A 27575-nucleotide genomic window follows, 5' to 3' on the forward strand; every position below is an offset into this window, starting at 1 on the left:
CGTTAGGGAGAGGTTCCACCCTCTTTAGGGCCAGTTTTTCACTTCTTAGGTGTCTCAAGTCCAACACCTCCCCTCGAACAAAGTACGTATCCTCTTAATCGAGGCTCAACTCCTTTTTCTTTTGGAGTCCTTTGTTCGACATTTGAGAATTTACCAATTTATTGGTACGATTAAGTTTAGGGCATGGTTCTGATACCATGTCAGATGAACATGACTCTCCAAAATTGTATAATATTGTCTACTTCGAATATAAGCTTTCGTGCTTTGCTTTGGGCTTCCCCCAAAAGGCCTCACACGAATGGAGAGAGTATTATTTGATTATAAACCGATGATCATTCTCTAAATTAGCTGATGTGGGACTTTCATCATCCAACAATAATTACACAGGTAAAATAAGCTTGACCCATTTGTAATTACAAATCGCTTGTAAATGATTGACTTGTCTGATTATATTTATGGACACGACTTGTTCTACAATGCATAAGAATACAACTTTAGATCTCATTACTAGTTGAGAGTAACCTTAAAAGACGGGTTGAATTGTTTACATAAATATTTTATATATTAAATATAAATGAGAAAAAATATTAATTTGAAATATTAAAAAATAATGAGATTTGAGTGGAATATATATTTAAATATTTTATGATATCCAAATATAATAAAATATATATTATTATACATTAGATATTTAAATATATTATATCATATTTAAAATAAATTATAAATGATATATTATATTAAGAAAACATTTATACCCAACGTTGAAAATTCCAAATTTGCAATTATTTAACCAAAGAAAAAAAAAATTAAATGTTAATCTCTGCTGGCGTGTCGTCTGAGTCAGAAAGCTGACGTAATAAGGACTGACTCGGCAAGCCACGTGTACTTGATCCGTCGCAATCTTCTTGAATTTTGATTGGTTCACAATATCGCATTCTCCCTCGTCACCGCGGAAACGCCGCCGTTTTGGTACAGTCGGAAACGCCCTCAGTCCGAGCAGCAGAGCGGAGCAGGCCCTTCGTTCTCCCATTTCCTTCATCTCACGCATGCTTTGATTCTCTCTCTCTCTCTCTCTCTCTCTCTCTCTCTGTCTCCATTGTCAAGTTCAACGAGAAAGCTCCTCATCGAGTTGAATCAAAATGTGAGTTGATTCCGCTTTCAATCGGACCCTAAATCGTTGAAATCGGGGTTTTCTAACTCTGTTCTCAGTTTCTTCTTCTGCTCGGATTGATCAAATTTGTTAGCCTCCGTTTTCCTCGCGGTCAGTTGTTGTTGTATGCACTTACTCGGCGGATTCTGTTCGGTTGTTTTATATTTCTTTCTGTAATGTAATCTTTGCTTCTGTGTGTTTGTGGAAATGCTCAGTGTTTGCAATACTTGAACGTATCATGGATGCGACCATCGACTTCTCCCATAATATCTCCGCCACTCCAAATGGTACCCTTTCCTCTTCCACAAATGGGGGTTTCTTTTTTTGGTTTCCCATGTGGGTTGTGTTTATCCGGAATGTTCTTCACGATGCTGATTCTTTTAGTGTTCTGGTTATTTCTAATCTCTTGGTTATGTCTAGCGCAATGTTGCATGTTCTTTACGTCGATTTTTATTGCAGGGGTTGTGCTGTTCTTGTGTGAATATGACTTGTTTGGCAATGGTATCGGTGGAAATTGTTTGTTGATGAACCCAGGACGTTAGAGAAGGGATATATGTGTGTGAAGTGTGAAGAATTGTTGAGTATTATCTGATACTGTTGCTGTTTCAGAATGTACGGTAAGGTTCTTCGAACAAACAAAATAATTGGGCATACTTTGTTGGTTTCAAGAGATTGAAGCACTTTTGTTTTGTAATTTATTTCATTCTTCGTTTTAAAATCATGTGGAAGATTATGTTAGGCATTTGTTGTTTAAACTAGAATTATCTGTGGAAAAATAGTCTTTGTTTTGTTGATTTAATGTGCTTTGTAATGAATATCGGATATATTGTTTAGGAACTTTTGCTTTATATACTCCACACTTCATGTAACGACCCAGGCCCACCGCTAGCAGATATTGTCCTCTTTGGGTCTTCCCTTTCGGGCTTCCCTCAAGGCTTTAAAACGCGTCTGCTAGGGGAAGGTTTCCACACCCTTATAAATGGTGGTTTGTTCTCCTCCCCAACCAACGTGGGTCATCACACTTCAAGTTATAGCTTTATTTGATACTGATCTTATTTTCTTTCATTATAGCCTTTTTCGTCTAATATTTTCCTTTTCCTTTCTCCTGGTGCAATATTGTTGAATTTAGTTTTCTATTGTTTTCTAATGAAGAACACTTGAATTTAGTTTTTGTTTGCTAAGCCTGAATATCTGACCATGGAAGGATGTTTGTTCCTATTCTGTTAAGTTCGTTGAATTGCTACTGTTAGATACTGATAATGTGCGATCCGTTGTGGTCAGGACTGTTTTACGAGAGACGTAAGAGACTAAAATTATCTACTGATGGAAAAGATTTCCCTGGCACTGCCACCATTTCTGCCCAAAAAGATGACATACCGAGACAAAACAAAATGAAGAACTCGGCGAAAGTAATTGATTACTCTGATCCGTTCGCCATTAATAATTTGATCGATAGCTTGGATTGTGGTCAGTTTGGAAGTGTCACTAAAGAGATTGAAGTCCTTGTTTCGTGTAAGATGCAAATTCTAAGTCCTTACATTGCCAAGTATCCTACGCTGTCGAGTATGTTATTTGGTCTGGGGAGAAGTAAAGAGTGTACAGAGGCAATGAATCATCAAGCTTCCCAATTGGTTCATAATAATCTCATTGATTTGGAGGATGATTCTGCCATTGACGTTCGTGACAACGATGTTGAGAAATCACGATTGCCTATTGTAATAATTGATTCTGATGAGGAAGAAAGCTATGTTCCGAGGCGTATACATCCTTTTCAAGAGGTTGTTCTGCCTAGACCACCTGGACAAAGTCTCTTCAAGGACAAAGTGGCAGTGGTAAGCTTTCTAGACATCTATGTAACTGTAAATTTAAACATATATATGAAATTGAATATTGTGACACATCCACTGTTAAAAATAAATAGCCAACATGTAACGGTCCAAGCCCACCGCTAGTAGATATTGTCCTCTTCAAGCTTTCCCTTTCGGGCTTCCCCTCAAGGTTTTTAAAACGTGTTTGCTAGGGAGAGGTTTCCACACCTTTATAAAGAATGCTTTGTTCTCCTCCCCAATCGATGTGGGATCTCACACAACATCTATGTAGTAGCTTCAATTTTTTTCTTTTTTAATAGAACAAGAATATTTAATTTGAAAAAAAATTGATACAACCAAATTGTTAAGAGGACTATACATTCTTAAGAACTTATGAAATGATAGGCAATTACGAGGATGAACTCCATCTACAATGCAGATTAGCAAAAGATGAAATAAGTTGGCTACCTCTCTACTCCAAAAAGTTTGGAGAATAGGCATTGAGGACATCATACCTAATTCCATATTGTTGTTGTTTGTTTGTGTTTTCCTTTTTCTCTCTTTCTTTTGGCAGAGCATGAAACAATTCCTAATCCATATTACCGAAATTCTTCCAGAAGAAAATGCCAATTTTGTGTGGATCAGAAATGAAAGAGGCAATTGAGAGCACTTCAATCTGATTAAGTAAATTTTTTTATGAAATAAAATCTTAAAGGATGAATACCAATCCGAACATCTTCCACAAGAAATTTCACCTCATAACCAATGAAAAATTTAGTTAATTCAGGCTCTTGGTACGTGTTCTAGAACTAATTCTGAATGTGGAATGAAAACTGATAGCATGATGGAAATTTCTACAGCATTTTATAATCTCAATATTGTTCATTGATTACTCCTATTGATCAGTGTCTAAAAGTAGTGCCTTATGAAATTATATTATTGAAGTTTAGAGTTGAAGATAATTTATGTATGTTCTAAGGATGGATTTCTCTTGTTAGGGACGCCGGGCTTCAAATGGGGAGGAAGCAACTCCTATTGGTGAAAGTGAAACTATAAGTAAGAAAGACAGAGGTGTTTACGTCGGTGTAGAGGAAGATGAGGTCAGCGAACAGGCTAACAGTGAAGAAGATGGTCTTGAAGATATTTGGAACGATATGAAAATGGCATTGGAATGTTCCAAGGTATTGTTGTTATATATATAGGTCTCTGTGCCTACAGTTTCCTTCAGTTCTGGTTTTTTGTCTGCAATGTATTAATTCCTAATTATATACCCTTAGTTTCTAAGACAATGAGTGCATCTTATTTGGGTTAATGTGCTAATCTGTATATTGAATATTTCTGTAGCTTATCAAATATTATTGATTTTTTTTTTTTTTTTTTTTTTTTTTTTACTTGTTTAAAGAAAAATCCTAGTTTTGTGCATGTTGTGTTAAAGTAGAATTTTACTCCTTTATTGTCATTGCCCTTTTCAACAACTTAACTTGTTTTTGTAAAACTTATAATTCTTGCAATTCTAACTTCTTCTAGGACTTGGATGTCGCTGTAGATTCATCATCTAATCAACAAACTACAGATGATACTACGGACTGTGATCATTCTTTTCTCTTGAAGGAGGATCTTGGTTATGTTTGTCGCATTTGTGGGGTTATTGACAGAGGAATTGAGACCATTTTTGAGTTTCAGTACAACAAGGTTTGTGTCTCTGTTGCCGATTTATGTAGCTTATTGCATATTAGTGTGCTTACATGTAAAGTTAAACAGTTGAGTGGTTTTGGCTCGCTCCTCATGTTCTTGAGATAGGATTGTAATTCAAGGATCTCTGTTGAGGGTGATATTTTTATTAAAATTAGCAGGTATGCAACATGGCATCTCAATTGTGTGAAAACCATGTTTCCTTGCCTTTGTTATATGAATTTATACGTGCCAAAAGCGGGGCAGAATAATTTAAATTGTGGTCCATAAGCTCGTGGGTAGCAGTTTTTGTTGTCGCCCTCTGAATGTAGCATTGGTATATGTTGATTTTGAGTCTCAAATGTAACATCTGAGGATGCGATAGATACATACTTGAATGAAGCTTTTATCGAGTTTATACTCGGATAATAAGCGCGAACAATTCGTGCGTTGGAAAAAGAAGTCACAACTACAATTTCCACACTACGAACAAAAGCTAGACCCGGTTTTTCTTCGTTTTTTTGGCTGTAATATTGAATTTTAAACTTGTCTGATTCCTTGAGCTTATTTGAATTGAATAGTAGATTGTTTTGTTAGTTTTTCACTAATTATAGGATCCTTATTAAATGTCACTGTCATGTCAAGTGATAGTAGGTTGTTTGTGAATTTGGATCGACATTACTAGCTATGTCATGTCGAGTGATATAATTTTGAAAAATCCTGAATAGTTTCTGATCTACATTTGTTATCAGCTCTATCATCTTCTGTGAACTTAATCTTGCAATGATTCATATTTCTTTTCCAGGGTAAGAAGAGCACAAGAACATACATGTCTGAATCTCGTAACAAAGATTCAGGTGACGTTGAAGTTAAAATTTCAGAAGATGATTTGACTGTAACTGAAATTTCTGCACACCCTAGGCATATGAAGCAAATGAAGCCTCATCAAATGGAAGGTTTCAATTTTCTTATAAGCAACTTGGTAACTGACAATCCTGGAGGCTGCATTTTGGCTCACGCTCCTGGATCTGGAAAAACCTTTATGATAATCAGTTTTATGCAAAGTTTTTTAGCCAAGTATCCACAGGCCAGACCATTGGTTGTGCTTCCCAAAGGAATCTTGGCTACATGGAAAAAAGAGTTTCAGATTTGGCAAGTGGAAGACATTCCACTCTATGATTTCTATTCTGTTAAAGCAGATAATAGGGCTCAACAGCTGACAGTACTGAATCAGTGGGTCGAGCACAAGAGTATTCTGTTCTTAGGATACAAACAATTTTCCACAATCGTCTGTGAGGTTGAAACCAGTTCATCATCAACTGCATGTCAAAATATATTGCTCAAGGTTCCTACCATTCTTATTCTAGATGAGGGGCATACTCCAAGAAATGAGAACACTGATATTTTGCAAGCTCTTGCCAAAGTCAGAACTCCACGAAAAGTGGTTCTTTCAGGAACCCTTTATCAGAACCATGTTAAAGAGGTATTCAATATAGTGAATCTTGTTCGACCGAAGTTCATGAGATCCGAAACTTCTCGACCTATCATCAAGCGCATCATGTCAAGAGTGGATATACCTGGTGTGAGGAAGCAGTTCAAAGCAGGTGTTGATTCTGCTTTTTATGATTTGGTGGAACATACACTTCAAAAGGATAAAGATTTCAGGAGGAAAGTGAGTGTCATCCATGATTTACGTGAAATGACCAGCAAGATTTTGCATTACTATAAAGGGGATTTTCTCGACGAGCTCCCTGGATTGGTCGACTTTACCGTGGTGTTGAATCTCACCTCTAAACAGAAGCATGAAGGAGAAAAGGTTAAAAAGTTTAATAGGAAGTTCAAAATAAGCTCTGCCGGCAGTGCTGTTTATTTACACCCAAAGTTGAATGTTTTCTCTGTGAATGCTGTTGTAACGGATGACAAAATAGATGAGGTCATTGATAAGCTGGACGTTAAAGATGGAGTCAAGGCAAAATTCTTTCTTAACATGCTGAATTTGTGTGCCACTACCGGGGAGAAGCTGCTGGTTTTCAGCCAATACCTGCTCCCTTTGAAATTCATGGAGAGATTGGTTGTGCAGAAGAAAGGTTGGAGTCCAGGAAAAGAAACCTTCATGATATCTGGTGAAACAACTTCTGAGCATCGGGAATGGTCGATGGAACGCTTCAACAACTCGCCCGATGCTCGAGTCTTCTTTGGTTCCATTAAGGCCTGTGGGGAAGGCATATCTCTAGTAGGGGCATCACGTATCATTATTTTGGATGTTCATCTGAATCCATCAGTGACCCGCCAAGCAATTGGTCGTGCTTTCCGTCCTGGCCAAACTAAGAAAGTCTTTGCTTATAGATTGGTGGCTGCTGACTCTCCTGAAGAGGGGGATCATAGCGCTTGCTTCAAGAAGGAACTGATTGCTAAGATGTGGTTCGAGTGGAACGAGTATTGTGGCTATCATGACTTTGAAGTGACGACTGTTGACGTGAAAGATTGTGGCGATAATTTTCTAGAAACCCCACTTCTAAATCAAGATGTCAGAGTTCTGTACAGAAGGTCCGTACGCTATATCTTCTCAGTTGAGCTACTTTACTTCTAGAATCTCCTGACATTGTGTTCTTTACTATTTTCAGGTAGACCCTGCATAATAATTGTCTGATCAAAGCCCTTCATCAGACCATTTTGATCCTTTTTCTTGTTTTTGTAAAGAGCATGGGCAGATAGCCATGGTGGTGTTAGTTGGCTTTCTTTATTGACTTGTATAGCATGACCACCGCCGTGCCTGAATATTGTTCACGGCAAATGGAGTTTGAAACCTCAACTAACTCCTCCTATAGATCCCACTGGTCTAGGTTTTTTGGTAACAAAATCTTGGTACTGTTAATTCCAGTTACGGCTTGCCTTTTATGCTACCTATCTTTATAAGTTTGAATCATGGAGCTACAGGTTACACTTGGGGAGCTAATAAGAATGAAAGAACTTATGAACTGAATGCGGGACTTCCAATTTGAAGGACTCAAAGGTAAAGGCTCTATACCCATTATAATCTGTAGAATATTAGCCGAAGTTGTCTACTTATGTTGATTACTTCCTTAGTTATTCGAGTAATGGAGGTTTGTTAAAACTGAAAACCCGGATTGAACCAACTGAATCGAGTCGGTTTGAAGCATACACATTTTAGTCAGTTTATCGAGATTCAAATCTTGGTCGAAAATATAATGTTTTTATCAATTGAGCTAGGCTCAAAATGACTAATTGTTACTTTCTTGATTCTACTAGTACACTTGTAAAAACAGGAAGATTACAATAAAATAGACAAAAAGCATAAAAATTGGAGATTTAAAAAGATATGTAATAGAAGGTTTAAATTCAAAATCACTTAACATTTATTCAAATGATGATATTTCCTGTGGAAACCAAAGTTTGGCAGTGACTGAATCATATGCGGACAGACAAAATATGGCTAACCTTCCAATCAACTACACATGATATATATAACAAATATGTTTTTTGCTGCTTTCCATATATCATATATGGAGGACACAAATCATTCTTTTTATCTGCAAGCAAGGAAATGCTACAAGGAACAGCCTATGTTCTAATGCAGAAAAATCTATGTTCCTTTGCTCCTTCAGTGGTACATATATATCATCTAGTATATGATGCAGACCAGCAATCTTGTACAGTTGCACTTTTACACAACAAAATCATGGTAAAGATGAGAAGGGCCGAACCTCGGTTGCGGATTACCAGCGTTTACGCATTCAAAATGGCCTGTGTCCCCAAGAGAAGACGCTGCAGCATTGTACATTTCGTCTCCTCTCATGGCTGCAAAACCATGATGTGTCCCAGTGGGCATAGGTATGCCACCACCCTCACAATGCTGCAAGCCCAGTGTAAGCGATACCCCGCTAACCGCCCCAAACCTTCCCAGTTCAGACATGTGATAGGCAGCAGCGGCAGCCATAAACCTGTCACTTCCTGCCTGAGACTGGACAATTGCATCAGGAAAGAAATTAGAGTTATTTACATTAGGCCTTAGCTCCTCCCTCGACTTTACCAGCTCGTTTTGAGCTTCGATGTGAGCACCATTTTGGAAACTAGCTAGTCTGGTGGAACCTGAATTTACAAGATTAGAGGCTTGATCGGATTTTAAGTCGATAATGTCTCCGGCGCTACATCTTTCGGTGGCTGTTGAACTTGTACTTTGTTGCAGATCCTCCTCCTTATTATCCTCAAAGGTCCTGTTATCTCCTTTTGTTCCCTTGCCAACATTTTCAGATGAAGATATAGAGTCCATTTCTGCACTGCCTGCCTCTTCCTTGTACATTTCCTCTACCATAGGTTTCCAAAGACGCACGCGTGCATTGATAAACCAATTAGAGACCTGCACAAGCCCATCGACGACATCAAATTTAATATCGATACACATGTCAGTACAACAAAACTCGAGGTAAATATAGACATGGTGGAGAAATAAAATGTGAAGACGATGATTTTGGAGCTAAATCGGCAGCCTCCACGACATGTACCTACTTCCAGCAGACACATCTTTTCAGACATACAAGGTTTGGTCTTTTCCAACATATCAAACAAATTGATTCAAAATATTATCCAAAATCTTTCTAGTGCCATGTTTCTACTTCCCCAGTTATGGAGTTTTTACCTGACTTCTTGTCAATCCTGTTTGCCTTGCCAACATGATCTTATCAGAGTCCTTTGGATACCTGGAAATGTAGTACTAGGTTTAATTTTGGTTCGACAGAGAGAACATAAAACGAAATACTAATGTTCGAGACTTACGGATGAAGGAAATGCTCAAACAGCCAAGCACGAAGAATCGAAACAGAGTTCTCAGGCAACCCTCTTTGAGGCCTCCATGCATGCTGCTGTATCATACCAAGCTGCTGAAGAGCCCTTTGTTGCCTTAACTGCTGGTCGACGTACCGGAGACGGGTGATTCCAACTCCTTTGTCATTTCCAGAATTCTCATGCTCTCCCAGGCTTTTACGGGTAGCTCGAACTTGACCAGCTATTGCATCCCGCAAGCACCGAAAATGACGAGATATAGTCTGGAGTGCAAGTGCAGTATATGGCTTAGACGCCCCACATCCTGCTATAACATCAAACGATGATACCACAATCTGCATCTGATGGTAATACTGATTGTACCTTCTATCAACCTACAAAACAAGATCAAGAGTTCACCTTGAGCTCGTACTTCGGAACAAGTCGGTGTCACAAACCATTTCAACGGAAAATCGAATCGAATGTGTTCATCTAATCTAGAGAATATAAGAGAGTATATTACCTCATCCAACATGTATAAAAGCTTTGTCAACTTGTTCTGCAAATCTTGCTTTTCAGCATGAGAGAGCTCACAAGTTGAATTGCTTCCAGTTTCTTGAGGGTTCGAAGACGCTCCGCTTGCAGTGAGCATCGAACCGTCGTTTTTGGTTCCTGCATCACCATTCTTTCCACTTCTAGTTTCATGCTCATGTGAGCTCTGGTTTCTCTCATTATTAGGTCGCTTCAAAGCTTTCCTGACATTAACAGCTTCATCAAGGAGTTGTTGTGCTGCCTTAAGGTACTTCGAGTTCGGCATCGTTCGTGCAATCGTAGACATACTGTATTGAGATAATTCGCCCTTTGCCAACTGCTCGTCTCTAGAACTGCCATTTCTGCAGCCATCGTTGCCTGAACTAGTCGGATTCGGACTCAAGAACGAAGCTAAACCCATATCTGAATTCCTATAAGGAATGGAAGGCATTTGAATTCCAGATGGAATTTGTGTACTAAGAGTAAGGGATAACCCCTGACCCTGCAAATTCTGCCCACCATGAAGAACATTGGTCGGGCCACGCATCGAGCTCGCACCGACCATTTCACTCCTTCCCTCTCCTCTCCATGTATTGAAATCATGCTCAGCAATCTCCGAACCACCGAGATTCGACAAAAACTCCTGCTGTTGTTGGCTCGTTCCCGCTGCTCCAACCGACGTTATCTGACCACAACCATTGTCTCCCTGTGAAGGACATGAATCCATGTACATCCCAGAATTATGCATCATCATATTCCGGGGAAGAATCGACGAGTCTTCATACGAACCGATCAAAGCTCCTCTTGAGTAGAGGATAGGAGTAGCATCCCTTCCATTACTCGAACTAGAATAGTAAGTAGCCATGGATTTCCCCTCTCAATTCAGAACTTCGTAGTGAAACCAAGTAGTGTAGTCACCTAACACAATTTTCAGCCATCAATGAATCAAACCTCACTTGAATAACAACAAACAACAAAAAAACAAAACTCAACCAATCGAAAATTTCTAGGGTTCTTAATTCCACAGTCCTTCACAAAAAATTTCCCTAATCCCACAAGAACAATCACAAGAAAAAAACGAAAACAAACAAAGAAACAACATAGAGCTACTCATAACCTGCATGCAGAACTAATTACTCAAGCAGAGTGTAGTAAGCATATTGAGAGAGACTAAGAATAGAATATTTTAAGTTCATAGATGAATAAAGAAAGAAAAGTATAGATTAAGATAATATAAATACCCAGAAATCCGCGACGGTTGCCGCCGTGGAAGGGAACAAAAAAGCTCGAAAACGGCACCCGATCGGCGGAGCATAAAATCTGAATCCCAAGTAAATCCCAAACACCAACAAAACACCAAATCTTACTTTTCATGGAAAAATTCCAAACACCAGAAAGAAGAACACAAGAACATCAATGGATCTTAAAGAAAGAACAGGAGGGGGAAAATCCAGAAGAATCAACAGAAAAAAGCGAGACACAGAGAGAGAGAGAGAGAGAGAGAGAGAGAGAGAAGTGTATGGACTTCGATTTTGAAGACGATCTAAAAATTTAAAACCATACGATTCTTATCTATAATTTGCATCAATTCCCACGTGAGAGTAACACCGATTTTTTTCTTGATTTCTCTCTCTAAATGATGACTTTAATTCCCTTTTCTCCATCCCCCAAAAAAGAGCCCTCTCTTTTTGTGGCTGTGGATTGCTTTTCTTTGCTCCTCTGCTTCAACAAATTCAAATCCGCCGCTGTTTCTTCTTCGTCTCCTTCGTCTTCTGCATCTTCTTCTTGGCCGATAACGCCGCGTTTGGTTAAGAAGCTTAATCCCTAACTACCAGTTGCTGGACGGACCCATGGCTTCTTCTTCTTCTTCTTCTTCTTCTTCTTAAACCCCAAAAAACCCTTTCTCTCTCTACCCTTCCCTTTCTTTCTCTCTCATCCCACGAGCATGGAGGCTCTGGTTTTTTACTGCTCCATATATTATTTATTTATTTGTTTATTCATTTTATTTTTTTATTTTTTTTAAGACGGAAAATTTTTAATTGGTTCCAAGCAATCGTTGGTTTGGTGCTCGTATCACTCTATTTGTCATTTTCTTCCAACTATTCTGCTTTTGCATTTGTGGTCCTACTTTTTAATCTATTTATATTTCTACCCCTCAAATATTTCCTTTTTTTTTTCTTTTTTTTTTAACCATTAAGAAAAAAATAAAAATAAAAAAAATAATTAGTGGGTGGGTTTATTTTCTTCTTCTTATTAAATTAAATTAAGTGCGAATATAATATTTCTAAACGTTAAAAATGAGAAACAAACCAAAGTGGGATTGAAAGTCTGATATTCATTCATAACAGTTTAAATAGGATACTCGGTCATCCTCTCGGATGATTACTGATCATCATTTTAGTAAGTTATTGTCTTGTAAACATTTGATCAGCTATGAGCCCAGAAAGATTCCTCACGTATTGGTAGCGGTTTTCAGCTATTGTTTCCTTCCCAAAAACGTGTTCTTACCTGCTTTTCGCCACTCGAAACTAACGTTTTTTTTTAATTGATTTTGATAATGGTAAATATAGTTAGAGAATTTAGTCCTTATTTGAGTGTTATTGAATTAATGAAATAGTGGTTGGTTTACATTAATTGTGTGTAATTATAGTAATTGTTTCTTTTTGTTATATTAATTAACGAGATGAAATCAATTAATTAAGTACTATGTTAATTATTATGCTATCATTTATATTTATTGAACTAAATTCACGCTTAATTTATTATTTTATTTTATTTTATTTTATAGATCTATGTTTCTATTTATATACAACGCTCGAGTAACTACAGGTGTTTATATGACCTAATAATCCGAACCAACTCGAGCTACCAAACCCAAATTATAAAGGTTAGACTTTTTTTTTTTTTTATTTGGATTGGGTTAGAATTTTTTTTTTTTTGTCGAGTCAACCGGACTAATATGAAAATAAGGTTATAACAGAACTCAACTCTACCCCGCTTTTAAAAAATTAAGAGTCTTTAACGTACGTAACAACACGATGTTTGTGATTTGTAAATATTTAATATTTAATTTTTACGAAATTTTAGTTATTAAATTTTTAAAAAAATAATAATAATGATATTATATTCAATTATAAAAATAACAAATTTTGCAAGAATATAACCAAAACATCTCACATGTATCATAAAATAATTAAATTTAAATAAAATTTATTTAAATTTTACCATAATTCCGCCTTTTTTTTTTCACTCATTTGGTAAAAATTGCTAAATTTAACCTCAATTAGTTCACCTTGGTTTCATTATAAATTTATGAAATATTTGTTATTATCTTTATTTTAAATATTTTGTTGTTATTATCTCTATATTAATTTAAAGGCTAAAAATATATTTATACGATTTATGTTATTCGAAATTTAGAATTTAAATTCAATATTTGATGATCCTGACATTCTTTTGTATCTCTTACAACAGGTTACTTATTTTCCCACATACCAACCCGAATTTTTTGAACATGTTTTGTCTTTACTGACATGTTTCATAGGAAAATTCTCAGAATGTCAGTAAACATAGGATTGCTTCAAGTCAAACACGAGCCCTCAAAAAGAAATGTGCTCAATTTTTTAAAAAAATTTTCTTAACCATAATTCTCACGTGAATGTGGTTTCATTTTATTCATGTACCTCTCTTTTACTCGAACGTAAAAATGTTATAATTTTTATAATATAAGATCGTTTCGTGCATTTTTCAATATATATATAATATGATATTACCTACCTTAGGTTATAATGAAAAATGTAAATTATTTTCCCATCTTTTAATAAAATAAAATAAAATCCTTTCTTCTTTTGGGTAGTGGAACAAAGCTGCATGGCAACAAAGAATTGCATCCTATGCCAAAATGGACCCACCTTTAAATATTATTCTTTAAATTAATTTTTTAAAACAAAAAAATTAAATAATTATCAAATGAAATATTTGAATAAAAAAAAATATTGATTTCAAATTAAATTAAAATATAGTTATTTGATAATATACTTTACAAGATTTTCCCATTATCATTTGATTAACTTTAATTAAATAATTTAAATGTTAATTGTTGATTAGGATGAATAATTAAGAAAAGCAAAAGGCAAAACTTTGATTAATTAAGATAAGAGAGTGGTTAGTTAATGAAATCACCATTTAAATTTTAAAGTTTAAACAAACATTTGGTGGATTAGGCCATTTTGCCCAACACAACACAACATTATCCTTTGATTTTGTTCTAAGACAAATCCACGTCATGATTGTTTCATTAAACTAACCAAAAAAACAACAACTTTGATGGCTTAATTAGCAACTAATTCAATGATGTATCACCCCGCCTAAGATTTGAGTCGGGATTCCAAATCTATATACCTAACGACTCTAACATATCTCGTTGTATAGTCTGTCATGCATTGAGTTGTTTCTTTTTGTCTGTTTTTGTGAGATCCCACGTGGTTCGGAGAGGGGAACAAAATATTCATTTTTCTTAGTAGACGTGTCTTAAAACCGTGAGGCTAATGGTACTACGTAACGAGTCAAAGCGAACAACATTTACTAACAGTTGGTTGGGTTGTTACAAATGGTATTAGAGCCAGACACCATGCGATGTGCCAATGAGGACGTTATATTGGTTGGAGAGGGGAACAAAGCATTTCTTATAAGGGTCTGGAAACCTCTTCCTAATAGACACATTTTAAAACCATGAGGCTGAAGGTCATACATAATAGGTCAAAGCGGACAATAGTTGTTACGGTTTTCATGTTGCTTAAACGCACCCCTTCAATAACATGTATAGCCCACCGACCCATATTTCTTTCGAGATCTAATTCTTTTTCTTACGTGCCAGTGGAGCAAAGGAAGTAGGAGACGAACTCTTCGAGATACCCTAAAAACGAGTTGGATCTATCGAATGAGATCCGGGTGATGTGATTGAGAGGTATGAGTTGATCAAATGTAGGGAAGTCGAGACAATTCGTTCCTAACGGACCTTTACTTAATTAAATTTGATTACTCATGTACCAATCACTACTTAAAATGAGATGATCCAACGTTATGGTTCGTGAAACTTTCAACTAAATTATTGTCGGTATGACGTTTCCTCATTGGACGGATTGTCCTCAACTTGGTCTCTTTTTCTTCTTTTATCTCTTTTCAAAAAAGGAAAGAACGTGTCCGATCAATCTCGTAGTGTTTGTAGTTAGCCATTCGTTATCAACTCGAAAGAAGGCAACTTTTGCAAAAGGGGGTTTTACAATCTTTTTCTTCAAAGGAATGCAACTTTGTTTGAAGAGCCTCTTTCAAATCTTTCTTTGATAGTCCTTTCAAGGGAGGGGGTCCCTTCATGGAGAGGAGGGGTCGCCCTTTTGCAATGAGGGATGGTGGGTTTGACTTCCACCGTTCCGATCGAGCTCTCTATTTTTGGGTTAGGCAGCTTATCGAGTTGTTTTTTTAATTATTAAAAAAATTATACTTATTTGCAGTACATGTTACATTAATAACTAAAATCTTATAAAATTTAAATATCAAACATTTACAAGTCACAACACATCACTAATGTCGGTTACAAACGTTAAATATTCTTAATTTTTTTTAGAATAGGGTAGAGTTGGGTTGAGTAGTAATCTTAATTTTGGTTTGTCGGGTTGACCCGACCCTAAAAAATCAACTTGCAAACCGAATCAAAAGCAACCACAAGACCATTCTTCCTATTCAAATATCACGACCAAAACACACAGGATCCTCTTTCGTGAATACCAATAGGTGTCTATTATTGAATTTACCCGATTAGATAATAATCTATTTTTAAAATTTTTTTTATACAAATTAATAAGTTTAGACCACCAAAAAATATAAATATTCCAATAAATTGAAGTTGGAATTAAAATAAAATCACAAAAAATAAATTGAAAATTTTAAATAACTTTGAAGGGAAAAAGAAAACTGAGGAAACTGTAAATGCAAAATGTCAGAAACGTCCTAATTATCAGCGAATGAACACGCAAAGACAGTGGTAATAAAGAGGTAAATGGAAGGGCAAAAAGGGAATATGAAGAAAGCTGCTCGGGGCAGCGAACAGAGTAAGGGGGCAGAGCACAGCCACTGCCCGTGCAGCTGCCGTTCTCAGGTACCAGAACAGAACCTTTGACAGACACAGTAACGTAACGTAGGGATTCGCGAAAAAAAAGAAAAAACAAAAAATAATCCAAGCCTTAGATATGAAATAGAGGGTTCTGATTGGATCGTGGAAGTCAGTCGCGAAGAAAGCGCGTGGAGGAAATAAGTTTGTACGTAATTATGAGTATTGTGGATTAAATTATATAAAAAAAAGAATAATAATAAAAAAATATTACTAAGATTCGCTTTTTTATTTTATTACTGACATGAAACAGCGAATCGTTCTGATCGGACACTTTGGGTTGATTTGTGTACTTTGATGATCCCTCCTTTCCTTTTATCATTCCCTCTCACTCCTTTTTTTTTTAATCAATAAATAATATATATATATATATTTTAAGAGAATTAAAGATAATTGTAATTTAAAAATTTATCTAAAAAAAAATACGAACTCGAACTTAGCCAAAGCCCACTAGTAAGAGATATTGTCCGCTTTGGTTAGTTAAGTATGTCAGCCTTGTAGTTGTAAAAGGCAACATTTTCACACAGTAATGGGTTTGTTCTAGGTTTACTAAAAAGTTTCAATTCAATGAAGATAGTATTCCATTCCATAAACTCTTCTCAATTGAGGCTCGACTCCTTTTTTCTTTTCAAGTTTTAGTCATTTTTACTATGCTTTTGAGGCGGGAGGCTCGCCTCTAAGAATTCTATTGATCAAGTTAGACCCTCATGGGTTTACTCTGGGCTTCCGAAAAAGCATCAATCGAATGGAGGTAGTATTTATTGAGATTCAAAATTAACGTAACTATATTTTTTTAGGCTATTTTTTAAAAAAAATTTAAGGTTATTATTAATAAATATAACTCAATCTTAAAAAATAATATTTGGTCATATGACTTTAGATTGTGAAGAATCGAAGTTTTAATTAATTATAAATCCGAAAAAATAATTGGAGGTATTAATTTCAGCATTTATTTAAGTTAAAAATTAATTATTCAGTTCAGTACAAAGGTAATTCAGAACAGTATTTTTTTAATAGTAAAAAAGTAATTAAATCCGACCAGGATGAACTGTTCCCAATTTTACCTTTACCAAGCATTTTTTTCAAACAACTGTGCCGCGGGTCTCTTTCACAAAACTCAACAGCAAATAATTTCTCGCCACGTGGAAAGCCCTTGGTCGTCTGTCACAGTAACCTATGTTATTAAATCATTACCTGACCCAATTTATTCATTTTTCATAATTGAAATTTAAGTTCCTAAAAAAGATTAAAAACAATAATAAATTAATAAAATAAATAGAAATATAGTTATTGCGCCACGTGGACGGTCGTGATTAAGGACTGGGTATATATTGCAATTTATTTTTTATTTTTTGGATTTATAAATAAAGGAATAATTTGATTATATAGTGGGCCGTGGGGTCCACGAGCCTATGGATTAGATATCATGGGGGCATCAAAAACCCACTCCCAATCTAAAAAAATAAAAAATAAATAATAATAATAATAATAAAAAAGCTGCTTTTTAAATGACGTCAACTATGGGCCCCACTATCACGACCGTGGGCCCCACCTTCTTTGGGTTGTTTTTTTTTTTCTTGCTTCATCTGCACGGCGAACTGAACAAGTTAAACTGCCACGTGGGAAATTTAAATTTTAAATTAATAATTTTTAAGCGCGTGATGAAGATTTTTAAAATCCATATTTATTTATTCATTTTTAATTTATGTCAATTATCCAAATTAATCAATTTCCACGACTAATTTAAATTAATAATAAATGAAAAGAAAACGCTTATCCAAAGGGTGTGAAAGAAGAGTGTCATATACGGTTCTTTTGAAAAGGGTGTGATACCAAGTCAAGCTCTCGACCTTGGCCTTATAGTTCCCATTTGTAAGGGAGAGGAGTGCTGAAACTTAGCTCAACGTGTACATATATCTCACTCGGGATTGATCGGTTGCTCGCTTGACACGACTCTTGGGTAGGCTCCAAATCTCATCCATAACCCTAAACCTAGGATATAATTAAATAATAATAATGATAAGAATAAAAATAAATTATTTTAAAATCGAAATGGATAAAAAAACTAAACCTTTTATTTAAATATATAATGATATTTAACTTCATAATTAAAAGTATTTTGTTTAATTTTCAATGCATTTTTCAAAAATAGATTATAAATTTAAAAAAATATTAATTCATTAATAAGCACATGACGGTTTTCTAATTATAATTTTTATTTACGAGGCATTATGGGCCTTCTAGATTCAATTTTGGGCTTGGGCCCAATTAGTAGGACTTCGAAATTGACAAGCTTAGCATTTTAATAAATTAAAATTTGTAATTTTTTAGTTACATCAATTTTTACCATAAAATTTTAATCTCATCAAATTTGTAACATAATAATTAGAGATGTTCATTTAAACTACGGAACCAGATGAAAAATCCTCGTATAAATAAGAAATGAGGAAGGAAGTGGAGAGAGATTTCTCCCTATTAGCTAAACATAGTATTCTCCATCTACATCCTGACCCATGAATGTCTCTATGGGTAAAGCTTTCTTAAATAGAAAGCTAGAAAAGGTGGTCTATATGGCTCAACCGATAGGTTTATAGACAAAGAACGACCCAACTACGTCCTTAAACTTGACAAAGCAAGCTCCAAGAATGTAACATGAAAAGCTAAGAAGCAAACATCCTAGTGTGTATATATAGAAGTGCTTTACAATTGTAGCACATTCTAGTGCACGGAAAATCTATTGAAAACGAATTTCTTTGATAATAACAGTAACGACCCGTCGTCTCAAACCCTTTTCATGTGTCTCTAGTTGATTGTAGCCTTGAACGTCTCGAACTCTGTTGTGCCATTGCCATAAACCATACAAAGTTAGGAATCGCCCAAAACATAAATAGTAGCAAGAATGAACTTATATTTGAATATTTGGATTCACATTATCTAGCTTTTCTAAGCCGACCAGTAACCTCAATAGTAAGGGAGTGACACCATCTTATATAATTTTTATTGCTTGGGACACCGCCCAGGATCTCATATTGCATACATACAAGGGTAACCTCACATAAAAACTCATATTATTAGGACATGACCCTAATAGAATCATCTCATGTCTGTGGAGTAACTTTACCGTCATTAGGACACGCCCCTAATAGAATCACATCATATACACACAACGAGTAACTTCGCATGCAAACTCATATCGTTTGGGCACGAGTGACCTTACAGCAATTAGCCACGTAAAACCGAGTGACCCATATATTATTAAGCCTTACAAAAAGCACATAACTAATTTTAAATATTTGAAATTGCATTAAGTAAAATAAAACAAAATCTAAATTACATCTCAAAATAATTAAATATATATGTAAAAATAAATTAACTATGAGAGAGAAAATAACGAGCCAATCACATGACTTCTTCTCACCCCATAAATTCTCTATATTTATTATTATTATTATTTTTCATATCAATAAATCAAATATATTCAATTTAAAATATTTAATTTAATTTTTTTTTAACATAATCCAAACAAATTTAGATTTCAATTATTATTCCAAATATTTTCGAACTAATTTACCAATATTCATAAAAATATAGCCAACAATAATAAAAAATATATTAACTAAAAGATCTCGATTAACTAAAAATATATTAACTTATAATCAGAATTATATATATAATATATAATATATATATATATATATATATATTTATAATTTATTAAAATTGGTTAAAATAATTATTTATAAACAGCAACGAACTCCAGCATAATTGCTCTTTCCACTCCACTCTAACTTCCTCGCTCTTTATCTCTCTTTCTTTCTCTCTCTAACCTCCATTCGTCAAACACAATGAAGTGCGTCGTCGTCGTCGTCTTCTTCGTTTGGTGTCTGTACATTCAGTTATCGAACTGCAACAATGTGACGTACGACGGCAAGGCTCTGCTCATCAATGGCGAGCGGCGGATTCTGTTTTCCGGCTCCATTCATTACCCGAGAAGCCTGCCTGACGTTTGTTTCTTTCGATTTTCCCTAATTTCTCTTACGATTTCTTCCGATTCTGTTTCACTTTTGGATTTGATTTTTGAAAAATGCAGATGTGGAGAGGCTTGATTGAGAAGGCCAAGGATGGAGGATTGGATGTTGTTGATACTTACGTGTTCTGGAACCTCCATGAACCTTCTCCTGGAACGGTAATTCTCTGGATTTTGAATCTTCTTCGTGTTTCTGGCTTTAATGGCGGCTTGATTTTCGGCTGTTTTTCAGTATGATTTTCAGGGGAGGAACGATTTGGTTAAGTTCGTCAGATTGGTGCAGAAGGCAGGGCTCTATGTTCATCTTCGGATTGGGCCTTACATTTGTGGAGAATGGAACTTCGGGTAATGGATAAACTTATAAATTCATTCATGAATATTTGTTTTTACGTTTTTTTTTTCTTTTTCTGTGAAATCGATTTGTTTTTCAGGGGATTTCCTGTTTGGTTGAAGTTCGTGCCTGGAATTAGCTTTAGAACAGACAATGAACCATTCAAGGTTTGAGTGAACATTCAAATTATTTATTATTTCCTATGGGTTTGGAGCACTGAATTCTATAAAAAGGAATTACCCTTTGAAAATAATTGTTGAATCGATAAAAAGTGAAGATAATTTTTTTTAATGAATTAATTTTGGTATATTAAACGAAAATTCAACATTTTATTATTATTATTAGTCCTTGGAACAATAATTTTTTAAAATTCTAATAAAATCTCTTTTTTAAAATTAGCATCTTAAAGTATTTAGAAACAAATTACAAAAAAAATTGAGAAAAAAATTTGAAATTAAATTGGGCTTATTTATTACTGAATGCTGCAGTTAGCAATGGCAAAATTCACCCAAAAAATAGTCCAAATGATGAAGGACGAAAAGCTTTTCCAGTCACAAGGAGGTCCCATCATTCTTGCTCAGGTAAAATTTTTTCGTTCATTTTCTATATCTCAAAAATTCGAACACGAATTGTGAGATCTCACATTGGTCAGAGATGAAAACATTACATATAAGAGAGTTAAAACATTCCTTATAAGGGTGTGAAACTTCTCCCTAATAGATGCATTTTAGACAGTCTTACGTAACGGGCTAAAATAAACAATATCTATTAACGGTAGGCTTGAGTTGTTACACGAAATTCCTACTAAACTTGAACAAAATAGGTTCTATAGGTTGTACGACGGTATCATCGAGTTCTAAAGATTCAAACGGGGTTTGGTTAGTTATTTTTGTGGGCTTGAAAGAACCTTTTTTGCAGATAGAGAATGAGTATGAAACAGAAGGCAAGGAGTTTGGAGCTGCTGGCTCAGCTTACATGAATTGGGCTGCAAAAATGGCAGTTGAAACAGATACAGGGGTGCCTTGGGTGATGTGCAAGGAAGATGATGCTCCTGATCCAATGGTTAGAATTTCATTCTGTAAATATTTCCATATTGATTTCATTTCTTCTAATGCTTGGGATGTTCATATTGTTTCTTAATATTTTGTCAAGATAAACACATGCAACGGATTCTATTGTGACTATTTCTCACCAAACAAGCCTTACAAGCCCACTTTTTGGACTGAGGCATGGACTGCTTGGTAAGTTACTCCACCCTTAAATTTTCGTAAAAATAACAATCTTTGAGCTCTGGTTTATAACCATTTGGTCGTTAAATTTCATCGTAAACAAAATCGTTTATTACGTAACAATTTAGTCTTAAAAAAAAAAGTAGTCCTTCATCAATGAATCAATTTACATATATCTAAAAAAATTTATTAAATTTTAACGGTACTTTTTACAATAGACTTAACCGTACTTCAAATTTAATGGCTACATATGCTCTACATTATATATGAGCAATTATGTGTAAGAACAAACCAAGAAAGAACACTAAAGACAACTACAAACACAAACACACAAATTTTCAATTGGTTTCTGATCATTTTTTTCAACTTTCATAAGAACATACTATTTGCTAGTTTAGAAAGTATCAAAATTGTCATAACAGCCTCCAAATTTATTTGTTTATTTGTTTTTGCATTACTTTTGTATATAGGTTTACAACGTTTGGTGGCCCAATTCATCAACGCCCAGTTGAAGACTTGGCATTTGCAGTTGCAAGGTTCATCCAAAAAGGAGGCTCCTTCGTCAATTATTATATGGTTAGCCTTAAAGTCTCTTTGCTGAATGGCTCAGTTATCTTGTCTATATGTCTCTGTCTACCAATAGTCTAGGACTACAATAGAGTTCTCACGTGTCGTCACTCTGATTCGTTACATATTAAAAAATTCTCATGTGTTCTACAATCCTTCCAGTTTCATGGTGGAACTAACTTTGGAAGAACTGCTGGGGGTCCTTTCATTACTACCAGCTATGACTATGATGCTCCCATCGATGAATATGGTGAGCAACATACAGACGTTATCTTCTGAAATTTTCCATCCTCCTAAAATGTAGAGATGTTATTCACCTTGATTGTATTATAGGTTTGATCAGGCAACCGAAGTTCGGGCACTTAAAACGACTCCATGACGCCGTTAAGTTATGTGAAAAGGCTTTGCTTACTGGTGAACCTTCTAACATAACCTTGGGAACTTATCAAAAGGTTTTGCTGTCTTTCTCTATGCTTAGATTGTTGGTCTAGATGAACAAGTTCATCTATGTAATGCGATTGACTGAATCTTGACATGTTTCAGGCAAAGGTATTCACTTCTAGCTCAGGAGATTGCGCCGCTTTTCTATCGAACTATCATTGGACTTCATCTGCAAGGGTGACATTCAATGGCAGAAATTACATTCTTCCACCCTGGTCGATTAGTATTCTTCCTGGTTGCAAGAGTGTCATATATAATACTGCCCAAGTAAGTAAAACGAAGTCATAGTTTAACAGCCTCCTCAAGGGAAGCCAACATGTTTTATACACTTGGTATTATGAAACCTTTGGGATTTGATCTAATAATCTTGTCGAAGAATAAGAAAATTAGATCTAAATTATCCAAAAACTCAAAAAATGATAAGGAATCAACTAAGGAAAGTTTAGGAACAGATTACCTCGATGATCAAGATCAAGAGTAAAGAAAATTTGTTTTTGAACTCATGATTCGAATCACTCCACAAGATAGCTTGGTCAAGACTACTTGAATCATCCTAGCATGTAAATCTAAACATGAGAAATGTAAAGGAACAAACTCATGGCTTAAGAAGCATAATCTTCATTTTTTTCATATCTTTCTTGAAGTTTATATTGCATGTTGATGCCTTGGTTTATATCACTCAGATTATCTTCCAAATCAGTAATGCAATCTAATTGTACATACCAAGGCAAATCCTAATTCTTCATGCTCCAGGTTGAAGTTCAAATAAACCGGATGTCATTTTCACCGACGAATGTTGAACCGTTTTCGTGGGAGACTTTTAATGAAGACATATCTTCGATTGAAGATGGTCCATTGATGTCATATGGTGGTCTTTTGGAGCAACTAAACATCACTAGAGACACCACCGACTATCTTTGGTATACAACCAGGTAAAAATGGTGCTTAGATTATATATATAACATAGAGAACGATTACATAATGAAAACATATTTATTACCTGGATTTTTCCAGTGTCAAGGTAGATTCAAACGAATCCTTCCTGCGTGGAGGGAGGCTTCCCACTCTCGTTGCGGGATCAACTGGTCATGGCATGCATGTATTCATTAATGGAAAGCTAACTGGTGAATCATCGAATCTCTTACCTCAACTTCTATGCTTTTGTGTATGCCTTTCTGCCGAGCTGATTCTGATTAGGCAATACCTTTCCTCAACGCAGGATCGAGCTTCGGGAACCATGACAGCAGTAAATTTAAGTTCACGGGAAGAATTCAGTTGCAAGCTGGAGTAAACAGAGTTTCTCTGTTAAGCATGGCTGCTGGATTGCCAGTTAGTTTTCTAGTCCCTGATCATATGAACTATGGTTCACTAATCAATTCCTACAAGTAAATTACCTGATCAGAATTCTGAAATCAGACTTGAAACAAACAGTCCATCTTCTTTATGCAACTCTCTTCTCATGGTTGCTAAGAATGTTATACTTAGGGCTCTAATCTCACGAAAATGAAAAATCTTAATCTAAATGAAGTTTGCCACAACTCTTGTTTATCTTTGTTTGATGTTCTTTTCCTTGTTGGTGGATGAAGAACAACGGTCCTCATTTTGAGATGAGAGAAATGGGAGTGCTTGGACCAGTTGCTATACATGGGCTGGACAAGGGAACGATGGACTTATCTAGACAGACATGGTCATATAAGGTCTGCAAATGCAACCACATTTCTCAGTGTTTCTATGCACTCCACTAGTTTCCTTATGTTTTTCCTGTTTGACAGGTTGGTCTGGAAGGAGAAGCCATGAACTTGGGTTCTCTAAGCTCTATTCCAGCAGTTGATTGGGTATGGGATTCATCGGTACAAGAAAACACACAGCCGCTTACTTGGTATAAGGTACATGGTTGAAGCTTGACTGCAATGGTTCTGAAGAACTAGAATTCTTCATTCTTCTACAGAGTCTATAACTCTCATCATCGTTCAGATTCGAGAACCATTGTTGACACTATTTTGCTTCAACTTCCAGGCTTATTTCAATGCGCCCGAAGGAGACGAACCTTTGGCTTTAGATATGAGTAGTATGCAGAAGGGTCAAGTATGGATAAACGGGAAGAATATTGGAAGATACTGGACTGTCCATGCCAATGGAAACTGCACTGATTGCAGCTACTCGGGTACATACCGCCCAAACAAATGCCAATCTGGGTGTGGTCACCCGACTCAACAATGGCAAGTTCTTTACATCTACCATTTACAGATGCTAAACATTGGACATAGGACGAACACTAAATTCTGCATTTTATTTGATACGTTAATCATTTAGGTACCACGTTCCTCGATCTTGGTTGATGCCATCAAGAAATTTAATTGTGGTTTTTGAGGAGATGGGCGGGAATCCTTCAGGGATCACTCTTGTAAAGAGATCAATTACAAGCATTTGTACCGAGGCATCCGAGTATCGCCCTGTCATCAAAAACACTCATCAGAACCATGGACGATTGAATGAGCAGAATGTGGTTAGGATCAACCTGCATTGTGCAGCTAGGCAGTTCATTTCAGCTATCAAATTTGTCAGCTTTGGAACTCCAAGTGGAGCTTGTGGAAATCTTCAGCAAGGAACCTGTCATTTTCCAAATTCACGATCTGTGTTGCAAAAGGTATCTGAATTTACACCAATATATAACCAACCTTTTCAAATATTGTCTTGATGATTGATCTGTAATCGACAAGATCAACACTTCAAAATACAATACTAAGTTCCTAATTTATACCGTCTTTTCCAGCTATGTGTTGGTCGACAGAGATGCCTGGCAACCGTACCAACAAGCATTTTCGGAGGCGATCCATGTCCAAATCTAAGCAAAAAACTATCTGCTGAAGTTGTCTGTCAACGTCGGGTAACCACATAGAACACGTAAATTAGATAGATTTATGGCTCTTGAGTACATATCAAACAAGGTAGAGTAGAATTGGATGCAAATACTTAATCTTTATTTTACTTTAGTTTCTAGGAAAGCATATCATATCAACATATTTCAAGCTTTTTTGTCCTTGGAAGATACAGTAGGCTGGTTTAGATTTTGTTAGGAGTTTTCATTTTCTTCTGCTTGTTAATGATAACCTATATCACTTGGTAAATATGAATAAAAACTTTGCCTGAGTTTGTCTCATAGTTGAACTCATCATGAACTTTCATATCATCAACTACTGGTAGAAAATGGATGGAAGTATATATAAGAAACTCTTGTTTTCTCTTTGTCAATCGATTTTCATACTGAATGATGATCTGAAGTTGATAAGAGGAAGCAAACAGAGGTATTCAGAAATCTATTCCCACATATATATATCATTCTAAATTCTAGCTCATCTTTGATCTCATACAATTACCCTCCCATAAACATCCAAGGAAGCCAACAGATTCTCCCCATGGTTGCAGGCAACCCCGGTGACCGGAAACCAGTGGCCCTGCAGAGGCACATACGTGCCGGTCAATCGACAACAAACTGCCAACTAATGGTTTTACCTTAGAGAGAATCTGTAGCTAGTTCGCACAAGTATGTTTAGCTCGTGTCGAATCATAGAACTCGTAGTCGTAGAAGTAGACATTCGAATCCTCATTTCCTGCAACTTCAGTTCATAACAAAATCCAAATGTATTACAGAAATCAATGGATATTGTCAAACAAACAGAGACGATTAGTATAGTATGAAATTTGTATGAGTCTTTGAGTTTTAAAGGTTTAAATGCTATTTTGGTATTGCCCCTTTGGCTTTGTTAATTTTGATCTCTGTAATTTAAGAAAACATCCATCCATCTATTAGGAGGTTTTCACACTCTTGTAAACAACATTCGATTCGCTCTCCAACCGATATGGGATTTCACAATCTACCCCCTTCGGGCTCCAGCATCCTCTCTACACACTGCCTGGTGTCCACCCCTTTTGGCTGGGACACTACTTGGTGTCTAGCTCTGATACCATTTGTAACAGCTGAAACCCACCACCAGCAGATATATTTGTCCTCTCTCGGCTTTCCCTTCCGAGCTTCCCTTCAAGATTTTTTAAAACGCAAATGCTAGGAAGGGGTTTACGCATCCTGTTTCGTTCCCTGTTCCCTTTTCCGACCGATCACTCAAAATCTCTAACACCGTGCTCCCTATTCCACTCAAAATCTCTTCAGTCAAAGGGAATATGAGGAATCGCGACTACGAAGGGGAAACAAGAACCGCGCAACCCTAAATGTAACTCAGAACGCATTGCCCTCCCAAATCTACTTAAAAAATGCCTCCCTAACATCCAGATGCAGAAAGAATATACAGACCAAGCCTTACTTTACGACCACGAATCCCGGCTTCAGCCTTCCGATAGAGCAAGAGACGATGATTGGTTCCGAAACCACACCCAGCTTTCTTCTGTTTCTCTTCCGATAGTGGTTAGAAAACTCGTCAACAGAACTACTTTACACTCTATCAACCGTTTTTTATTTTCAAAATTAGAGATACTTTAAAAGATTATGCGACTCGAAAAATTTAATGGGCCCAATTTAATTATCAATTTATTTTGGATTTAGACTGAGTTCAAATAAATAAAACGGTTAAATTGAAATTTCGTTAATTTATAAAAAAAAAAAAAAAAAAAAAAAAAAAAAAAAAAAAATTGTAATTTTATTTAATTTGATAATTACAAAAGTGTTTTACCTAAAGTTTATTCATTATTTGGGTTGAATTATTGAAACTCGATCCAACCCATTAAAAAAGCCCAACCCAAAACTAATGAACATTGGGCCTGGCTAAAAGAAAAGGCCCAATAAGGAATTTATTATTATTGGGCCTTGATCCAATTAAAAAGCCCAAAACAGAACCCGAGAGAGACCAAGCCCTAGAT

At 35.8% G+C, this 27575-nt stretch overlaps 3 protein-coding genes and 1 long non-coding RNA gene across 10 annotated transcripts; 2 read left to right on the forward strand and 2 right to left on the reverse strand.

Moving 5' to 3' along the window:
- The first annotated feature begins 925 nt into the window (after nt 1-925).
- On the forward strand, nt 926-7512 carry LOC111794644 (protein CHROMATIN REMODELING 35). The gene is made up of 8 exons (XM_023676733.2): nt 926-1264; nt 1369-1440; nt 1613-1770; nt 2435-2985; nt 3960-4142; nt 4489-4653; nt 5438-7179; nt 7257-7512. The coding sequence occupies exons 3-8, from the start codon at nt 1764-1766 to the stop codon at nt 7258-7260; spliced, it is 2652 nt and encodes an 883-aa protein (XP_023532501.2). The 5' UTR covers nt 926-1264; nt 1369-1440; nt 1613-1763; the 3' UTR covers nt 7261-7512.
- A 473-nt stretch (nt 7513-7985) lies between these two features.
- LOC111796068 (BEL1-like homeodomain protein 7) lies at nt 7986-11890 on the reverse strand. The gene is made up of 6 exons (XM_023678755.2): nt 11506-11890; nt 11184-11262; nt 9935-10860; nt 9427-9806; nt 9290-9350; nt 7986-9010 (listed from the first exon to the last, which is right to left on the reverse strand). Exons 3-6 carry the CDS (start codon nt 10805-10807, stop codon nt 8318-8320), a joined length of 2007 nt encoding a protein of 668 aa, XP_023534523.2. The 5' UTR covers nt 10808-10860; nt 11184-11262; nt 11506-11890; the 3' UTR covers nt 7986-8317.
- Nucleotides 11891-19891: 8001 nt separating this feature from the next.
- LOC111796067 (beta-galactosidase 5-like) lies at nt 19892-27144 on the forward strand. 2 transcript variants are annotated; one of them, XM_087123914.1, is made up of 20 exons: nt 19892-20112; nt 20199-20294; nt 20368-20480; nt 20567-20633; nt 20955-21047; nt 21385-21528; nt 21619-21707; nt 22166-22271; nt 22425-22512; nt 22596-22714; nt 22806-22970; nt 23457-23635; nt 23718-23827; nt 23923-24032; nt 24290-24400; nt 24476-24589; nt 24720-24922; nt 25017-25350; nt 25477-25579; nt 26530-27144. In XM_087123914.1, the coding sequence occupies exons 1-20, from the start codon at nt 19954-19956 to the stop codon at nt 26658-26660; spliced, it is 2634 nt and encodes an 877-aa protein (XP_086980040.1). In that variant the 5' UTR covers nt 19892-19953; the 3' UTR covers nt 26661-27144. The 2 variants fall into 2 exon arrangements, with proteins under 2 accessions (XP_086980040.1, XP_086980041.1); XM_087123915.1 differs by lacking the exon at nt 26530-27144 and adding an exon at nt 26130-26268 and having other exon boundaries at nt 25477-25590.
- Nucleotides 22735-25520, reverse strand: LOC111796069 (uncharacterized). Of its 6 annotated transcripts, none has more exons than XR_015421104.1 (5): nt 25382-25520; nt 25222-25313; nt 23427-25156; nt 23161-23256; nt 22735-22872 (listed from the first exon to the last, which is right to left on the reverse strand). It is a non-coding gene; the product is annotated as an uncharacterized LOC111796069 (long non-coding RNA). The 6 variants fall into 6 exon arrangements; XR_015421103.1 differs by having other exon boundaries at nt 22817-22935; XR_015421105.1 differs by lacking the exon at nt 23161-23256 and having other exon boundaries at nt 22736-22872.
- Nucleotides 27145-27575: the final 431 nt, after the last annotated feature.

Source organism: Cucurbita pepo, chromosome 5, assembly GCF_057944985.1.
Source record: "Cucurbita pepo subsp. pepo isolate OVF chromosome 5, ASM5794498v1, whole genome shotgun sequence".
In the NCBI taxonomy this organism is placed as follows: domain Eukaryota; kingdom Viridiplantae; phylum Streptophyta; class Magnoliopsida; order Cucurbitales; family Cucurbitaceae; genus Cucurbita; species Cucurbita pepo.

What these genes read in the sequence shown, in the direction of transcription:
- LOC111796068 (XM_023678755.2), bottom strand. Translation starts at nt 10,807, where the DNA reads ATGGCTACTTACTATTCTAGTTCGAGTAATGGAAGGGATGCTACTCCT. An exon ending in TTTTATACATGTTGGATGAG is followed by an intron (nt 9,807 to 9,934) that starts GTAATATACTCT and finishes CTTGTTTTGTAG; the next exon opens with GTTGATAGAAGGTACAATCA. An exon ending in CAGGATTGACAAGAAGTCAG is followed by an intron (nt 9,011 to 9,289) that starts GTAAAAACTCCA and finishes GGGCTTGTGCAG; the next exon opens with GTCTCTAATTGGTTTATCAA.
- LOC111794644 (XM_023676733.2), top strand. An exon ending in TCAAGGACAAAGTGGCAGTG is followed by an intron (nt 2,986 to 3,959) that starts GTAAGCTTTCTA and finishes TTCTCTTGTTAG; the next exon opens with GGACGCCGGGCTTCAAATGG. An exon ending in TTGAGTTTCAGTACAACAAG is followed by an intron (nt 4,654 to 5,437) that starts GTTTGTGTCTCT and finishes TTTCTTTTCCAG; the next exon opens with GGTAAGAAGAGCACAAGAAC.
- LOC111796067 (XM_087123914.1), top strand. Translation starts at nt 19,954, where the DNA reads ATGAAGTGCGTCGTCGTCGTCGTCTTCTTCGTTTGGTGTCTGTACATT. An exon ending in ATGAACCTTCTCCTGGAACG is followed by an intron (nt 20,295 to 20,367) that starts GTAATTCTCTGG and finishes GCTGTTTTTCAG; the next exon opens with TATGATTTTCAGGGGAGGAA. An exon ending in CATTAATGGAAAGCTAACTG is followed by an intron (nt 23,828 to 23,922) that starts GTGAATCATCGA and finishes TCCTCAACGCAG; the next exon opens with GATCGAGCTTCGGGAACCAT.